Consider the following 13,849-nt stretch of genomic DNA (forward strand, 5'->3'; position numbering starts at 1 on the left):
CAAACTGCCTTTATTAGTTGAAGACGACTAAATCAACCCAATGTCTTATTTACACACAAACACTTGTTTATCAGATATGGCTTTACTACTGAATTAGTGAGACTACCTGTCAGTCCAGGCTATTCATGGGACAACTCAAAATACTTGTTTGGTATCTTAATTTTCTAGCTCTCCTCCTAAAATATCCTTCCAAAATTAGGTGTTTTTTTTTAAAAAAAAACTCCCCTTATTCAAATAAAAATAAAGCAAAACAGGCAAAAGACAATCAATTTTTTAAAAAATAGTGTCAAAATAGGGGTAAAGAATACAATATATAAAACATAAATAAAATGGAGAACATGTACAACAGGATTCTGCCATAGAGTGAATTAAAATTGTAACCAAATAGCTTTCCATGAAATATAATAATTTAATGGGAAAAAATCTATGAAACGAGTTCACAGAGATACAAGGGCTCATGAAAATGAATATACAAAGGCTCAAGAAAATGAGACAATGGGAGATGAAAAAATGGACCACAGAGATAAGGAAAGCAATAAAAAAGAAAACAAAAACCACCAGAGAAACAAAGGTTGCCAAAGTAGTAGCAGAAAGGAGATAAGAAATAAGGACAACAAACTGGAAAACAGACAAATCGAAACAAAAAGACCTAAAAGTTTAAAATGATTATGGAAATTACAGAGATGAAAGAAAAAAAGATGCAACATAATGCATAAGTTGTGTGTAGAAAAAAAAAATTAGTAGAAAAATGAATTAGGGGGAAAAAATCAAAGATAGTACTCAAAATAACTTTCGCAAAACAAAGGAGGTTCCAAACTATCAATTTAAATGATCATCAAATCCCAGGAAAAATAAACACAGATCAATCAACATATTTTTCAAATTACTAGATTTCAATAGTTGGAAACTGTATCCAGTACAAACAAAAGAATTAAATTAATCATAAATATTAATAAAAGCAGGCTGGCTTCAGATTTTTATACTGCAACATCCAACCCTAGAAACAATGGGACAATGTTATAGATTCCTCAGGAAAAGAAAGGAAGGCTCAATGATTTCATGCTGAATCAAACTGTCCTCCCAGTACGAAGGGGATAAATTTGTTCTAACACATAAGAATAGAGAACATAACATTACTCCCATAAAACCTGATTTTATCAGCTTCTCATGAAGCCCAGTAAAAGAAGGTAAGAATCAATTTTGAAGTTGTAGGATAATTTAATCCAACCCAGAAGAAATAAGCAGTTTGCCTAAAGCCATAAAATGAGCAGTTTTCCTGATATCCTGCTGGCCCTGGCCTCAAAAACTTCAGTTGATAACAAGAGGCCAGAGGATGAATATAAGGTAGAAAAGACTGAATTTAGTTTTCAAATTGAGAGTGAAGGAAATAAGAAATATGTGAGATGAACACATGACTAAACATATCTGTCATAAATGTGTGTTTCTACATAAATCTTCCTACCTGAGAACAGCCTCATCAAGTTCTTGTGGTCTATTAGTTGCACCCATTACAAGTACTCTGTCATCTCCAGCAGACTGTACCTATAAGCCAAAAATATTGTTTTCAGTACTTTTAGAGAAAGTAGTAAAAAAGTAAAACATAATAAAGATATCTGTATCTCTAATTTGGATCATTTAATAGGAAAATATATACATTAAAATGTTACCACATTAAAAATATCAGAACCAATACTTACACCATCAAATTCTATTAGAAATTCAGTTTTTAGGCGTCTACTAGCATCATGTTCTCCTTCTCTTCTTTCACACAAAAGGCTATCAACTTCATCTAGAGGAAATACAAGGATAAGACTTGAATTAAAAGCCAAACTATATGAGTTATCTGAGATTAATCTAGTTTACTACTTCAATTATTAATACAGTGGGTCCTACTCAATTCATTAGATAGTCTTTAACGTTGTTTTTCTTGAAAACTTTTTCCTTTCCAATAAGCTTTCCTATAATACCCCTTGTATATGGAGAGGGAAATTTCACAAAGGGTCAACTAACTTAGTAGGTAAACATGTTCTTACCTATAAAAATTATTGAAGGTTGAAGTTCTCGAGCCACAGCAAAAAGAGCTCTCACCAACTTCTCTCCTTCTCCCACCTAAAAGAAGGCATTACACATTATCACATTCATACAATGTAACATTATTCCAGCTTTTAAAGTTTCATGATTGAAAGTCTAGAACCTAGGAATTTAATTTCCTTTCTTTACAATAACCAAAGATTTGGTTTAAGGAATTGGGAAGAGGGTACCGGAGTTTACTGAAATATCCCTTATAATTTTACAAAATAGGTCATTTATTTATTATTTAATACAGTCTGGTAAGTACTATAAAAATAAAATATATGTTTTGCTTGAAATTGCATTCCTAAAACTTGAGAATGAAATAGCTTTTAGTCAAAGGTAAAACAAGAGGGAAGAAAAAGTAAGAGAGGAGAGAAAGATGCTGTACATATTCCTTTAACCCTAGATTGCAGGCCATGTATCTATCTATACATATAAAGAGGAAATATGCAAAATAGGCCAGGACGCCGTAACGGGTCACGACCTGACAGGAGGAGGTTGCATGTGCAGGTGAGGCCCAGAGCAGAGACGGAGACAGAGACAGGGTGCCCTGGCTCAGGCGGGCCTCCTGGAGCCGGAGCAGACATGGACAGGGATGGGGGGCCGGCCCGCAGCTTCCGTGGCCGAATGCAGGCCCAGAGAGGACATGGTGGGCCCACCTCACAGGGAAGCAGCGCGGTTCCCTCCCGCCTCCCAGCTCCTGCGGAAGTGGAATGGCTCCTTCCTGGCTCCCATGGGTGCTGGCGGCTCGCTTCCGCCTCCCGTGGAAGCAGCACGGATCTCTGCGGCGTGCTGTGGTTCCCGCCTGCTCCCGCAGAAGCGGTGGGCGGCCTACTGCGCGCGATATTGCGTGATGGGCTACTAGTATTTATATAAAAGTAGGTAAATTAGAAAGTGCTCTACTGAACAAAACTTGCTCTATTAAGAACATCTTGAAAACTTATTCTCACAATATCACTATCAATTAGTATCAAAATATTTCTAGGTAGTCCAGGAGGTCTATGTACACCTCTTAAGAAACCATACTAAAACCACTTTATTCACCAAAGCATCTAACAAAAGGATCATGAGATTTGGGGTAATCTGTAAAAACTATCCTGTCCTAGGTGGCATCTATTCTTTTTATTGAAAATTTCATTAAGAAGAAAAAGAAAAAAGATCTGGCCCCGGATTGGAATTATCAAAACAAATATTCTTGTCCTGTTCTCAGATGTAGGGTCTCCGAGGTTCTCCAGGGCTCCCCTGCGGGTCAGGCTTCCTCCTTGAACAGAAGCCTGAATTTTGGGGTCCAGCTGTGTAAGCTATTCTCCTTGCTAGCAATTGGTGTTGGGGTGTCATGTGATCCGGTTCTGGCTAATAAGACCTATGGGAAGTCTCTCTGGCAAAGTTTCCATTTGTTAAGGGGGAAGAGAATGAGGGGAAATTCCTTCCTGCTTGGGATGCTGTGGTGGAAGGTGTGATACTTGGCACCCAGCAGCCTCGTTGCCACTGAGGGGAGACGGGGTCAACTCTTGAAAGATGACAGTGGAGGTATTGACAGCACCAGGCTTTTCACACACTATTGAGTCACCGAGGGAAGTTTGGGAGTTCCTGTTCCAAGATCTTGTTAAGGTGAAATAATTAATGCTTTAATTAATGGCACTGCCTTTTTTTTTGGCCAAAAGTTACCTAAATGATACACACTTTTATTCTTTCTTGCTCTAGAAATAGTTTTGTTTTGTGTGTGTTTTTTTGGGGAGGCGGGGGGCAGGGGGAAGTTGTTGTTTTTTAACAAGGCAAAAATTGGCCAGACTCTACTCATCCTGGTGTTTGTTTTCCAAACATCACTGTGAAGGATTGCGTTTCCTGAGTAACAAAGGTCTGAGCACTCGGTGGCCATGGGTTCCAATCCACTTCCTCCTCCGCTAATCCCAACGTGTGAAGATGCACTGAAAATGACAGCTATAGTTCTGCTGAGTGATTCCCTGTGCCGGCGAGGGCTGACTCCTCCCACTCACTCCTCATTTGTCAGGCTCCTCTATCAAGTATGTGACGTTACTGTCCCCATTTTACAAGAGAAACCGAGGCTCAGAGCTTCAAGGGTGCAGGCTGAGAGATCACCTGTTATATGACATTAACACTTTATGAATGAAGTAAGGCCTGAAGTGATACTTTAAGGCCTGCTCTGAATGTAAAAGCTAGATTGGAATCCCATTCTTCCAGCTTCCAAGACAGTGTTTATAAGGTGGATAAACCAACATTAATAACAATTTTACTAACAGAATTTCACATAGGAAACAAAATGTAACCAGGAAAAGAGGTATTGTTTTATAGTTACTTTTAATTACTTTACACAATTGAGAACCCTGCCAATATCTGATCTTGGATTTCTAGCCTCCAAAACTGTAAGACAATAAATTTCTGTTGTTTAAGTCAACCAGTTTATGGTACTTTGTTACACAGCCCTAGTATTTAACAGAACAATTCTAATTTTAAAAGAATTTAATAAAATGTACATGATTTTCTACTATGAAGAGTGATATTCATCATCTCTGAATAATAGGTATAAAACTCACAGACAAGTATTTTGGTGTATGGTATTACCATTTACATTTAACATTAACATTTAGACAGTAACTTAAAACATGAAAATACTGGAAAAAATACTCACATATTTTGAAGTTAAGCTTGCAGCACTTATATTAAAGAAGGTTGCATTAGATTCTGCAGCTACTGCTTTAGCCTTTAAAAATCACAAGGGCAAATATTATATTAGTTCCATAACTTGCTTTAAAATGATAAATACATCTGAAGAACTTAAGTACAAGAAAAGAATTTCTAAAAATATAAGGCATGAAACAGTCCCTAGTACTAGTATATGGCAATGTGTTCCCTTCTCAGCAATGAGCAAAAAAATCTATGAAGGGCTGTGCTTCTTTCCACTCCCTTCTTTTCCTAAGGGAAAACAGACAGGGAGAGGTAAAAAATAAAAAAAATAAAGGGGGTGTTATTCTCTTCCTAGTTATAGAAAGATAACTAGAGAAAGATAAATAGCTAAGAAAAAAGTTACTCTTTCCTTATTTACTTTTTCCCTCTAGAATATCTAGCTATGCAGAAGAAAGAGGTATCCACATCCTAGTAACTTTTGGCAAAAGGTAATTAGGAAAAAAAAAATCTGTTGTGTGTCAATTATACTTCAATTAAAAAAAAGGAAAAAAGTTTATATCATGTTGATTATTTAAATAAAGCTGTTAAGATAAAAAAATCAAGGATTAGGAAGATGCTCAATATAGTAAGCTCTTCTAAGGTAAAAATGTTATTTAAATTGGGAAAATAATAAAAATTACACTATTAAATTTAATTTGCCCAAACATATTACTGAAGATAATATGTATGGTTTTCCATCTATTTTGTCATTGAAAACTAGTTTGAAAATTTAGAAAAGTATATTTTAACAAAAAGCAAGACATAGCCCTAGCCGGTTTGGCTCAGTGGATACAGCATCGGCCTGTGGACCAAAGGATCCTGGGTTCAATTCCGGCCAAAGACACATGCCCGAGTTGCAGGCTTGATCCCCTGTGGGGGCGTGCAGGAGGCAGTCAATCAATGATTCCCTCTCATCACTGATGTTCTTATCTGTCTCTCCCTCTCCCTTCTTCTCTGAAATCAATAAAAATATATTTTTAAAAAAGCAAATCATAAATAGTAGACTCAGGTGACATTTATAATACTTCCAATAATAAATTTTAAAAAAATCATAATAGATTCAGGGACAATGTAAAATTTTTCAAAATTATTAGCCCTAATATCTTAATAGAACATTCAAATTTAAAAAGAATTCTTACCAGCATTGTTTTCCCATTTCCAGGTGGACCAAAGAGTAACAATCCTCTGGCAGGAGCTCTAAGCCCTGTAAACAACTTAAACATATACACACAATTATGATTCTGAAGATACTTTTTCCAGGGATTTTAAAAATTATTTGTCATCTAAAAAGGACTATTTTAGTAGCATCCTCCAAAACAGAGATGCCCAGAGCTCTAAAGAGATCACAATAAACTAGTATAATTATTAAAAACAGAAGAAAACAAAATAAAACCAAATCCTCATTGATCAAAATGAAAGCCAACTTTTTGAACAAGCCATATTATTGAACATAGGTATGCTTCTTTACTTCCTTTAGAAATCTCACCAAAATAATAGTAAATGAGTAAAAAGATAAAAATCTTCAAAAGAAAAAGAATAGAAGGAATAGGAAAGGAGACAACACAGGACACAACAAATGTTAGTAGATGGAAAATTGATAACGTGTGGTAAGTTATTTAGCAGAGCTGAGGGAGCTAAAATCTAAGTGCCTGCTTGTGGAGGGATAGCTAGATACAAGGAGCAAGCTCATCCCATTATAATAAAAGCCTAATATGCAAATCGACTGACTGGCAGAATGACAAGTTGCTATGATGCGCACTGACCACCAGGGGCAGATGCTCAATGCAGGAGCTGCCACCTGGTGTTCAGTGCACTTCCATATGGGGAGTGCCACTCAGCCAGAAGCTGGCTCATGGCTGGAGAGCGCAGTGGCGGTGGTGGGAGCCTCTCCTGCCTCCAGGGCAGCGCTAAGGAGCAGCGAGGAGGCGGGCGGTAAGGAGCGAGGGGTCCCAACTGCGAGAGGGCGCAGGCCTGCCTGAGGGACCGCCTCCCCCTCCAGTGCATGAATTTCATGCACTGGGCCTCTAGTATGAACAAAAAACCCTGGAAAAGCTCAGGAAGTGGAGGCATCGGGTACCAGAGAAAGCATCAGTAAGGTAGGCAGCCCAAAACAGAAATGATTAAAAGTTTGTATGAAGAACTGAAGATATGTTCCTGTAAGCCTTTCCCCAGCCCCACCAACAGCACTTAGGCAAGTATTCCTCTTCCATAACCAAAGCAGGTAGAAGTTTTATTCTAGAGAAATTAAACCAGAGTCTCCAGACTCAGGGACATTGGGTTTAAGCAAGAGTCAACGGTGAATCACCAGGCTGATAACACTTCAATTAATAGTGAAGGTGTATGAACTCCCCCCCCAAAATATGTTTTTATTAATTCGAGAGAGAGAGAGAGAGAGAAAGAGAGAGAGAGATAGAAACATTGATGAGAGAGAAACACTGTCAGCTGACTCCTACACATTCCCTACTGAGGATCCAGCTGTCAACTGGGGAATGTGCCCTGACCAGCAATCGAACCAGCAACCTCTTTGTACATGGAATGATGCTCAACCAATATGAACCATCCTAGCCAGGCAAGGTGTTGAAGCATTTGAAGTGGGTGATACTCAACTTTTTAAAAAAATTATATATATTTTTAGAGGTTTTAGGCTTACAGAAAATTGAATGGAAAAGTACAGAGTTCCCGTATAACTCCTAACCTCCCATTTCTCCCATTATTAACATCTTGCATTAGTGTGGTACACTTATTTTAAGTAATGAACCAATATTGATACATTATTATTAACTAAAGTCCATAGTTTACATTAGGGTTCACTGTTTGTATCATGTAATCCACTATTACAGTATCATACATAATCATTTCCCTGCCCTAAAAATATCTACTGTGATATGAATTAATCATTCTAGCATAGCTCAAACATTTCTTTAATGCTACTGCAGATTCAGTAATAGATGATGTTACAGAAAATAATAATATATAACCCTTACCTCAGGCCTCAGAGAAGGAAGAATGACAATTTCTTGTAATGCTTGTTTTGCTAATTCTTGACCAGCTACATCATCAAATTTAACAGCCGTTCCACTAAGAAACAGAATTTCAATTATCTCCACAATAGAAATATGCTTCAGTTATTATAAAACACAGTTTATGGTCTATGAAACATGGTCATTTTATGTTAACTGTGAAAACTATAGGTAATCAGTAAAACAATCATTTTCTACATGTACAGTATAATTAAAAACCATTATAAGAACTAAATATTTAAATTAGACAAGTATTTAACTATTTCACTCATGATACATTTTATAAATAAGATTCAAAAATAGAAACTGTAAAACAAAATAGTTCAGATGGCAAAACTTACTTGTCTACAATTTCATTCATTATAAGGTTAGCGAGGTTACTGTCCACGTTCCTAAAATTCTTCAAGTCTTTCTTTTTACGAGCAGCAGTTGTAGGGGTTGAAGGTTTATTTGTTCGATTTGTTTTTGGTGTACTCTTAAAGGACACAAGTTTTAACGTGAAAATACAACCTAACATTTACACTTTTCACAAGTGAATTAACTTTAAAGTTCACAGATATTCAAAAATGCTCTGTATCAATGCAATCATGTAATTTTGATCCTTGTTAGAACTGTATGGATGTTTAATGTTACAAAACATTTATATAGGTTTAAATAATTAAAAGAATAACGAAATTAAAATGAACTACATAGCATTATATAAAACTGGATAAGCAAACTAACTATAAATAAAGCCTAATTAGGATCAAAAGGAGGTAAAATAAGATATGCTTTTTAACAGCAAGTTGCCCTGATTTTTTTTTAAAGAAAAATTATATTCAATTTTATGGAAACTTATCAATCCTTTAAGGTAGCGGTTCTCAACCTGTGGGTCGCGACCCCTTTGGGGGTCGAACGACCCTTTAACAGGGGTTGCCTAAGACCATCGGAAAACACATATATAATTACATATTGTTTTGCGATTAATCACTATGCTTTAATTATGTTCAATTTGTAACAATGAAATTGGGGGTCACCACAACATGAGGAACTGTATTAAAGGGTCATGGCATTAGGAAGGTTGAGAACCACTGCTTTAAGGTATCATAAAGTACTTGTAATAAACTGAAGCAAGCACATCATGTTGAAATTTTTCTATTTGCAATTCTATCTCCAAATACCTTATGAGTGGCAGTTGCAGGACCAGGGCCCTGTCTCACTCCAGAAACCATGGATAAGCCACTGCAACTGGGTGCTCTGTGGTGGCCTGAAAGACCTGTGGATCCAGCTTTCATAACTGTCTTTGAACGAGGCAGCGAATTGCTAGGGTGTGTTAAGGGATCTTTTCTTTTTGGAACTGCTCCACTTTCTATTAAGGAAATAGTAAAATCGCTATGATTAGAAAATTGTGGTTTAACATTATAGAAGTAATAATAAAAACTAAGTAGTTCAGTTGGTTAGAGCGTAATACCCATATGCAAAGGTTGCAGGTTCAATCCTGGATCAGGTCACAAACAAGAATCAAGCAATGGGCCCAGCTGAGAGGTCACAGTTTGATTCCCAGTCAGACCACATATACTCAGGTTGTGGGCTCGATCTCCAGAGTGGGGCTTGCAGGAGGCAGCAATTCAACGATTCTCTCTAATCACTGATATTTCCATCTCTCTCCCTCTCCAAAACCAATAAAAAAACATTTATTTGTTTATTAAATATTTTTATTGATTTCAGAGTGGAAGGGAAAGGGATAGAGAGATAGAAACGTCAATGATGAGAGAGAATCATTGACTGGTTGCCTCCTGCATGCCCCACACTGGGGATCGAGCCCGCAACCTGGGCATGTGCCCTTGGCTGGAATCGAACCTGGGACACTTTAGTCTGCAGGCCGAAGCTCTATCCACTGAACCAAACCAGCTGGGGCAAAAAATATTAAAAAAAAAAAAAATCAACCAGCCCTAGCTGGTTTGGCTCAGTGGATAGAGCATCAAACTGCAGACTGAAGGGTCTCAGGTTCAATTCTGATCAAGGGCACATGCCCAGGTTGTGGGCTTGAACCCCAGTAGGGAACGTGCAGGAGGCAGCCAATCCAATGATTCTCTCTCATCATTGATGTTTCTATCTTTCTCTCCCTTCTTCTCTAAAATCAATATATATATTGATTTTATATTTTATATTGATTTTATATTGAATAATTTAAACTTAGAAAAATGAGTCTTTGTATTTTATATATATATAAAATTTATTTAAGAAATAAATAAAAATTTTTCTTGGCAGAAAAATATAAGGGGACCACGCACGTGGTATGAAGTAAAGAGACTCTAGACAACAACGGGAATGCATATAAGCTTTTCAAGGCTAGGAAATTTTTGCCGTTTATCCTGGTAGGATTATTAGGATCTCAAATCTGTACTTTGGAAGCTTAACTATTTATATGTGGTAAATTCTTACATTTCTTTCTTTTCAAAAAGTTCCTTATGAAAATGTCAGCGTTTCACAGCAGTGCTAAGAGAAACAGATAAAATATTTATCTCTACTTGAAATGTTATTTTAAGTCAGGTACAGGAAGAAATGAGAAGAGAAATATAGCTACTGATGCAGAGCTCTGAACTGGAAATCAAACCTAAGTGAAAAATCTAAGGGATCACTGAAACCACAGGGAAAGATTTCGTTAATGACCAACTGTCTCTTTCACCTATAGAAATCCACTTACACTAACTTTTCTCTATTGAAATCTTGTAAGTTTTGTATTACATATGAATAAAGAAGGCAGTGGTCTTACAGTCTGGACTAAGGGTGTTTCTCCCCCTTTTTTTTTTTTTTTAATTTACTACAATTTAAACAAAGCAATATTTACATCAATAAAATTTAAGCTCCGGACATGAAACTAATGTGAATAAGTCACCAATAAAACTGACCAAGATGTCAGAGAACCTAGGAAAGGAAGATTCTTCCCACCAAAACAAAATTTAAAAAGCCTTTAATGTTCTGTAAGAGTTCATACCTGAAAGTTCATGAAAAACAAATTTAACCCATAATAAAAAATAGTACTCCAGTGTTTCTCCTCACTTTGTGAATTCAGCTTCAAATTTTTTCTAGCAGGTATTATGATAAAACATTCATGTATAGCATACATGAAAACTGATTTATAAGAAAAATAAAAATTTATCTTACGAAAACACCTCTTCATAAAAACCTGGTTTAGCTACCCATGGAAAAAACTACAAAAGCTAAAAATACAATAGAAACAAAAGAATAATTTAAACTTAGAAAAATGAGTCTTTGTATTTTATAATTTCAAAAATTAGAGGTTGCAAAAAAGCACATTGACAATGGCTATATCTTATTTGTTACATGTTTATACACTATGAATGATAGGGATACTGTATTTTCAACATAGCCCTGTGCAAACAAAACACAATCAAAACTACCACTATAAAATCAAATCAACATTATCAGGTTAAGTGGGACTTTACTTTGCATGCAAACTTTATTATTTTACATGTTAGTTAACCTAAACCCACCTGACTGGAGCTGTCCATTACGGCATGTCAAGTTAGTACTGTCATTATAGACGTCTGTTTGTGATTTGGAAAATTGCAAAACTGGTTGCAGCTTCTCTATGCAACAGAGGGGGGTAAGAAAGAATAAACAACAACAAAAAATACATAATGAACATAATGATACATGTGAAAATGAAAAATGAGTTAAAAGTGTTACAAGATTATTACATGATGAAGGGTCTTGCATTTTTATAAAATTCTCCTAAAAATATAATTAGTAAAAACTCAGACATTAAAATAGCAACAGAAATTAACAAATGAATGGCTATGTTAAAAATATGCCTTATTCAGGTTTGGTAACCTGAGGCAGTTCCATATCACTATTATCACCAGAAAATATTTTCTGAAAATCTAGTATGTCCAAGTCATTGGGTAGAAAGAGCAGCATGGAGATAAATAAATGAATATGGTTTATACCATCCATATATTTATTAAATACTAGGAGCCTGGTGCACGAAATTCGTGCACTGTGTGTGTGTGTGTGTGTGTGGGGGGGAGTGTCCTTCAGCCCAGCCTGCCCCCTCTCACATACTGGGAGCCCTTAGGCGTTGACCCCCATCACCCTCCAATCACAGGATCGGCCCCTTGCCCAGGCCTGACGCCTCTGACAGAGTCGTCAGGCCTGGGCAGGGGAGCCTCATTTCCCCCATCACTGGTTCTGCACCCAGCCCAGGCCTGATGCCTCGGCCAGAGGCGTAGACCCCCATCACCCTCCGATCACCTGATCGGCCCCTTGCCCAGGCCTGACGCCTCCGCCAGAGGTGTCAGGCTTGGACAGGGGACCCCCATCTCCCCCCGATCACTGGCTCTGGCCCCCGCCCAGGCCTGACGCCTCTGACCCAGGCTTCAGGCCTGGGCAAGGGGACCATCATATCCCGCCAATCCCCGGCTCCGCCCCCCACCCAGGCCTGATGCCTCGGCCAGAGGAGTTGACCCTCATCACCCTCCGATCACCAATCACCGGATCGGCCCCTTGACCAGGCCTGAGGCCTCTGGCAGAGGTGTCAGGCCTGGGCAGGCAACCCCCAGCTCCCCGCGGTTGCAGGCTCCGCCCCTGCCCAGGCCTAACGCCTCTGGCCTAGGCGTCCGGCCCAGACGGCGGGGACCCGCAGCTGCAGCGGCCCCACGATCGTGGGCTTCGCTTTAGGCCCAGGCAAGGGACCCCTAGCTCCCGGGACTGCCAGCTTCGACCGTGCCCAGCTCCCATTGCTGGCTCCACCCCTACTTCCTGCTATCACTGGCCAGGGCGGAAAAGGCGCCTGATTCTCCGATCATGGCTGGGGGGCAGGGCAAAGGCGGCCCCACGGCCGCCTTTGCCCTGCCCCCCAGCTCTTAGCTCCCCCCTGGGTTTCTGATCACTGTCAGTGGCAGGGGGCTTCTTCCTGCTTTCCCTTTCGCCTCCCTGCATTGTGCCTACATATGCAAATTAACCGCCATCTTGTTGGCAGTTAACTGTCAATCTTAGTTGGCAGTTAACTGCCAATCTTAGTTGGCAGTTAATTTGCATATAGCCCTGATTAGCCAATGAAAAGGGTATCGTCGTACGCCAATTACCATTTTTCTCTTTTATTAGATAAGGATAGAGGCCCGGTGCACAAAATTCATGCAAGAGAGGGGGGTTCCTCAGCCCAGGTTCCTGCACCTTCTTGCAATCTGGGGCCCCTCAGGGGATGTCCGACTGCCAGTTTAGGCCCGATGGCTTCTAACTGCTCGCCTGCCTGCCTGATTGCCCCTAACGACTGCCAGTTTAGGCTCATTGGCTCCTAACCACTCGCCTGCTTGCCTGATCATCCCTAACTGCTCGCCTGCCTGCCTAATCACCCCTAACCACTCTGCCTGCCTGCCTGATCACCCCTAACTGCTCGCCTGCCTGCCTGATCACCCCTAACCACTCTGTCTGCCTGATCGCCCCTAACCACTCTGCCTGACTGATCGCCCCTAACCACTCGCCTGCCTTCCTGATTGCCCTAACTGCTCGCCTGCCTGCCTGATCATCCCTAACCGCCTCTGCCTCGGCCCCCGCTGCAGCGGCTTCATCCCGAAGTCAGGAATGATGTTTGGCTGTCCGGTCTAATTAGCATATCACACTTTTATTATTATAGACTAGAGGCCCAGTGCATGAAAACTCATGCACTGGAAGGGGTCCCTCAGCCCAGCCTGCCCCATCTCACAATCCGGGAGCCCTCAGAGGCGGGAGGCGACTTGGCGATCAGGGGAAGGCGACGCCCCATCACACCTCTGCTGCTGCCACTGCCGGCAGCGCAAGCCTCGGCCGGCCCTGGTTACCTGAGCCTCGGGCTTGCCTGTGCCTCGGGCTGGCCCTGGACGGCTGGGGGGTTGAGGGGACTGGGGGGTCTCTGGAGGCATGCACGTGGAGCGGCTGGGCCAGCCTAGGGGCAGGCCCGGCCTTGATGCGCGCCTGCCTCTCCTGGTGGGGCTGAGGGGACTGGGCGCTGCCATCTTGTGGCCGTGGGCGCTGCCACCTTTGAGGGCGGGGCAGTCAATTAGATATTCCCTCCTTATTGGCTGTAGGTG

The 13,849-nt window shown here is 40.1% G+C and overlaps 1 protein-coding gene across 8 annotated transcripts in view; it reads right to left on the bottom strand.

Annotated features, from left to right (window-relative positions):
• The window catches only part of SPAST (spastin), a 48,859-nt gene that overhangs the window by 18,967 nt on the left and 16,043 nt on the right, over positions 1 to 13,849 (bottom strand). For 6 of the 8 annotated variants that reach the window (XR_009448010.1, XR_009448011.1, XR_009448009.1 and 3 more), the window contains exons 4-12: positions 11,276 to 11,371; positions 8,939 to 9,126; positions 8,120 to 8,253; positions 7,743 to 7,836; positions 5,898 to 5,972; positions 4,724 to 4,795; positions 2,034 to 2,109; positions 1,698 to 1,789; positions 1,463 to 1,542 (exon numbers count right to left, since the gene is read on the bottom strand). Coding sequence is in view for 5 of the 8 variants with exons in the window: in XM_059660195.1 (XP_059516178.1) it covers positions 1,463 to 1,542; positions 1,698 to 1,789; positions 2,034 to 2,109; positions 4,724 to 4,795; positions 5,898 to 5,972; positions 7,743 to 7,836; positions 8,120 to 8,253; positions 8,939 to 9,126; positions 11,276 to 11,371 (907 nt within the window). In the remaining 3 variants the exon portion in view is untranslated. The remainder of the gene's footprint in view (positions 1 to 1,462; positions 1,543 to 1,697; positions 1,790 to 2,033; positions 2,110 to 4,723; positions 4,796 to 5,897; positions 5,973 to 7,742; positions 7,837 to 8,119; positions 8,254 to 8,938; positions 9,127 to 11,275; positions 11,372 to 13,849) is intronic. The other 2 variants (XM_059660197.1, XM_059660196.1) reach the window with 1 other exon arrangement.

The sequence above is a fragment of the Myotis daubentonii genome, chromosome 12, assembly GCF_963259705.1.
Source record: "Myotis daubentonii chromosome 12, mMyoDau2.1, whole genome shotgun sequence".
NCBI lineage: Eukaryota > Metazoa > Chordata > Mammalia > Chiroptera > Vespertilionidae > Myotis > Myotis daubentonii.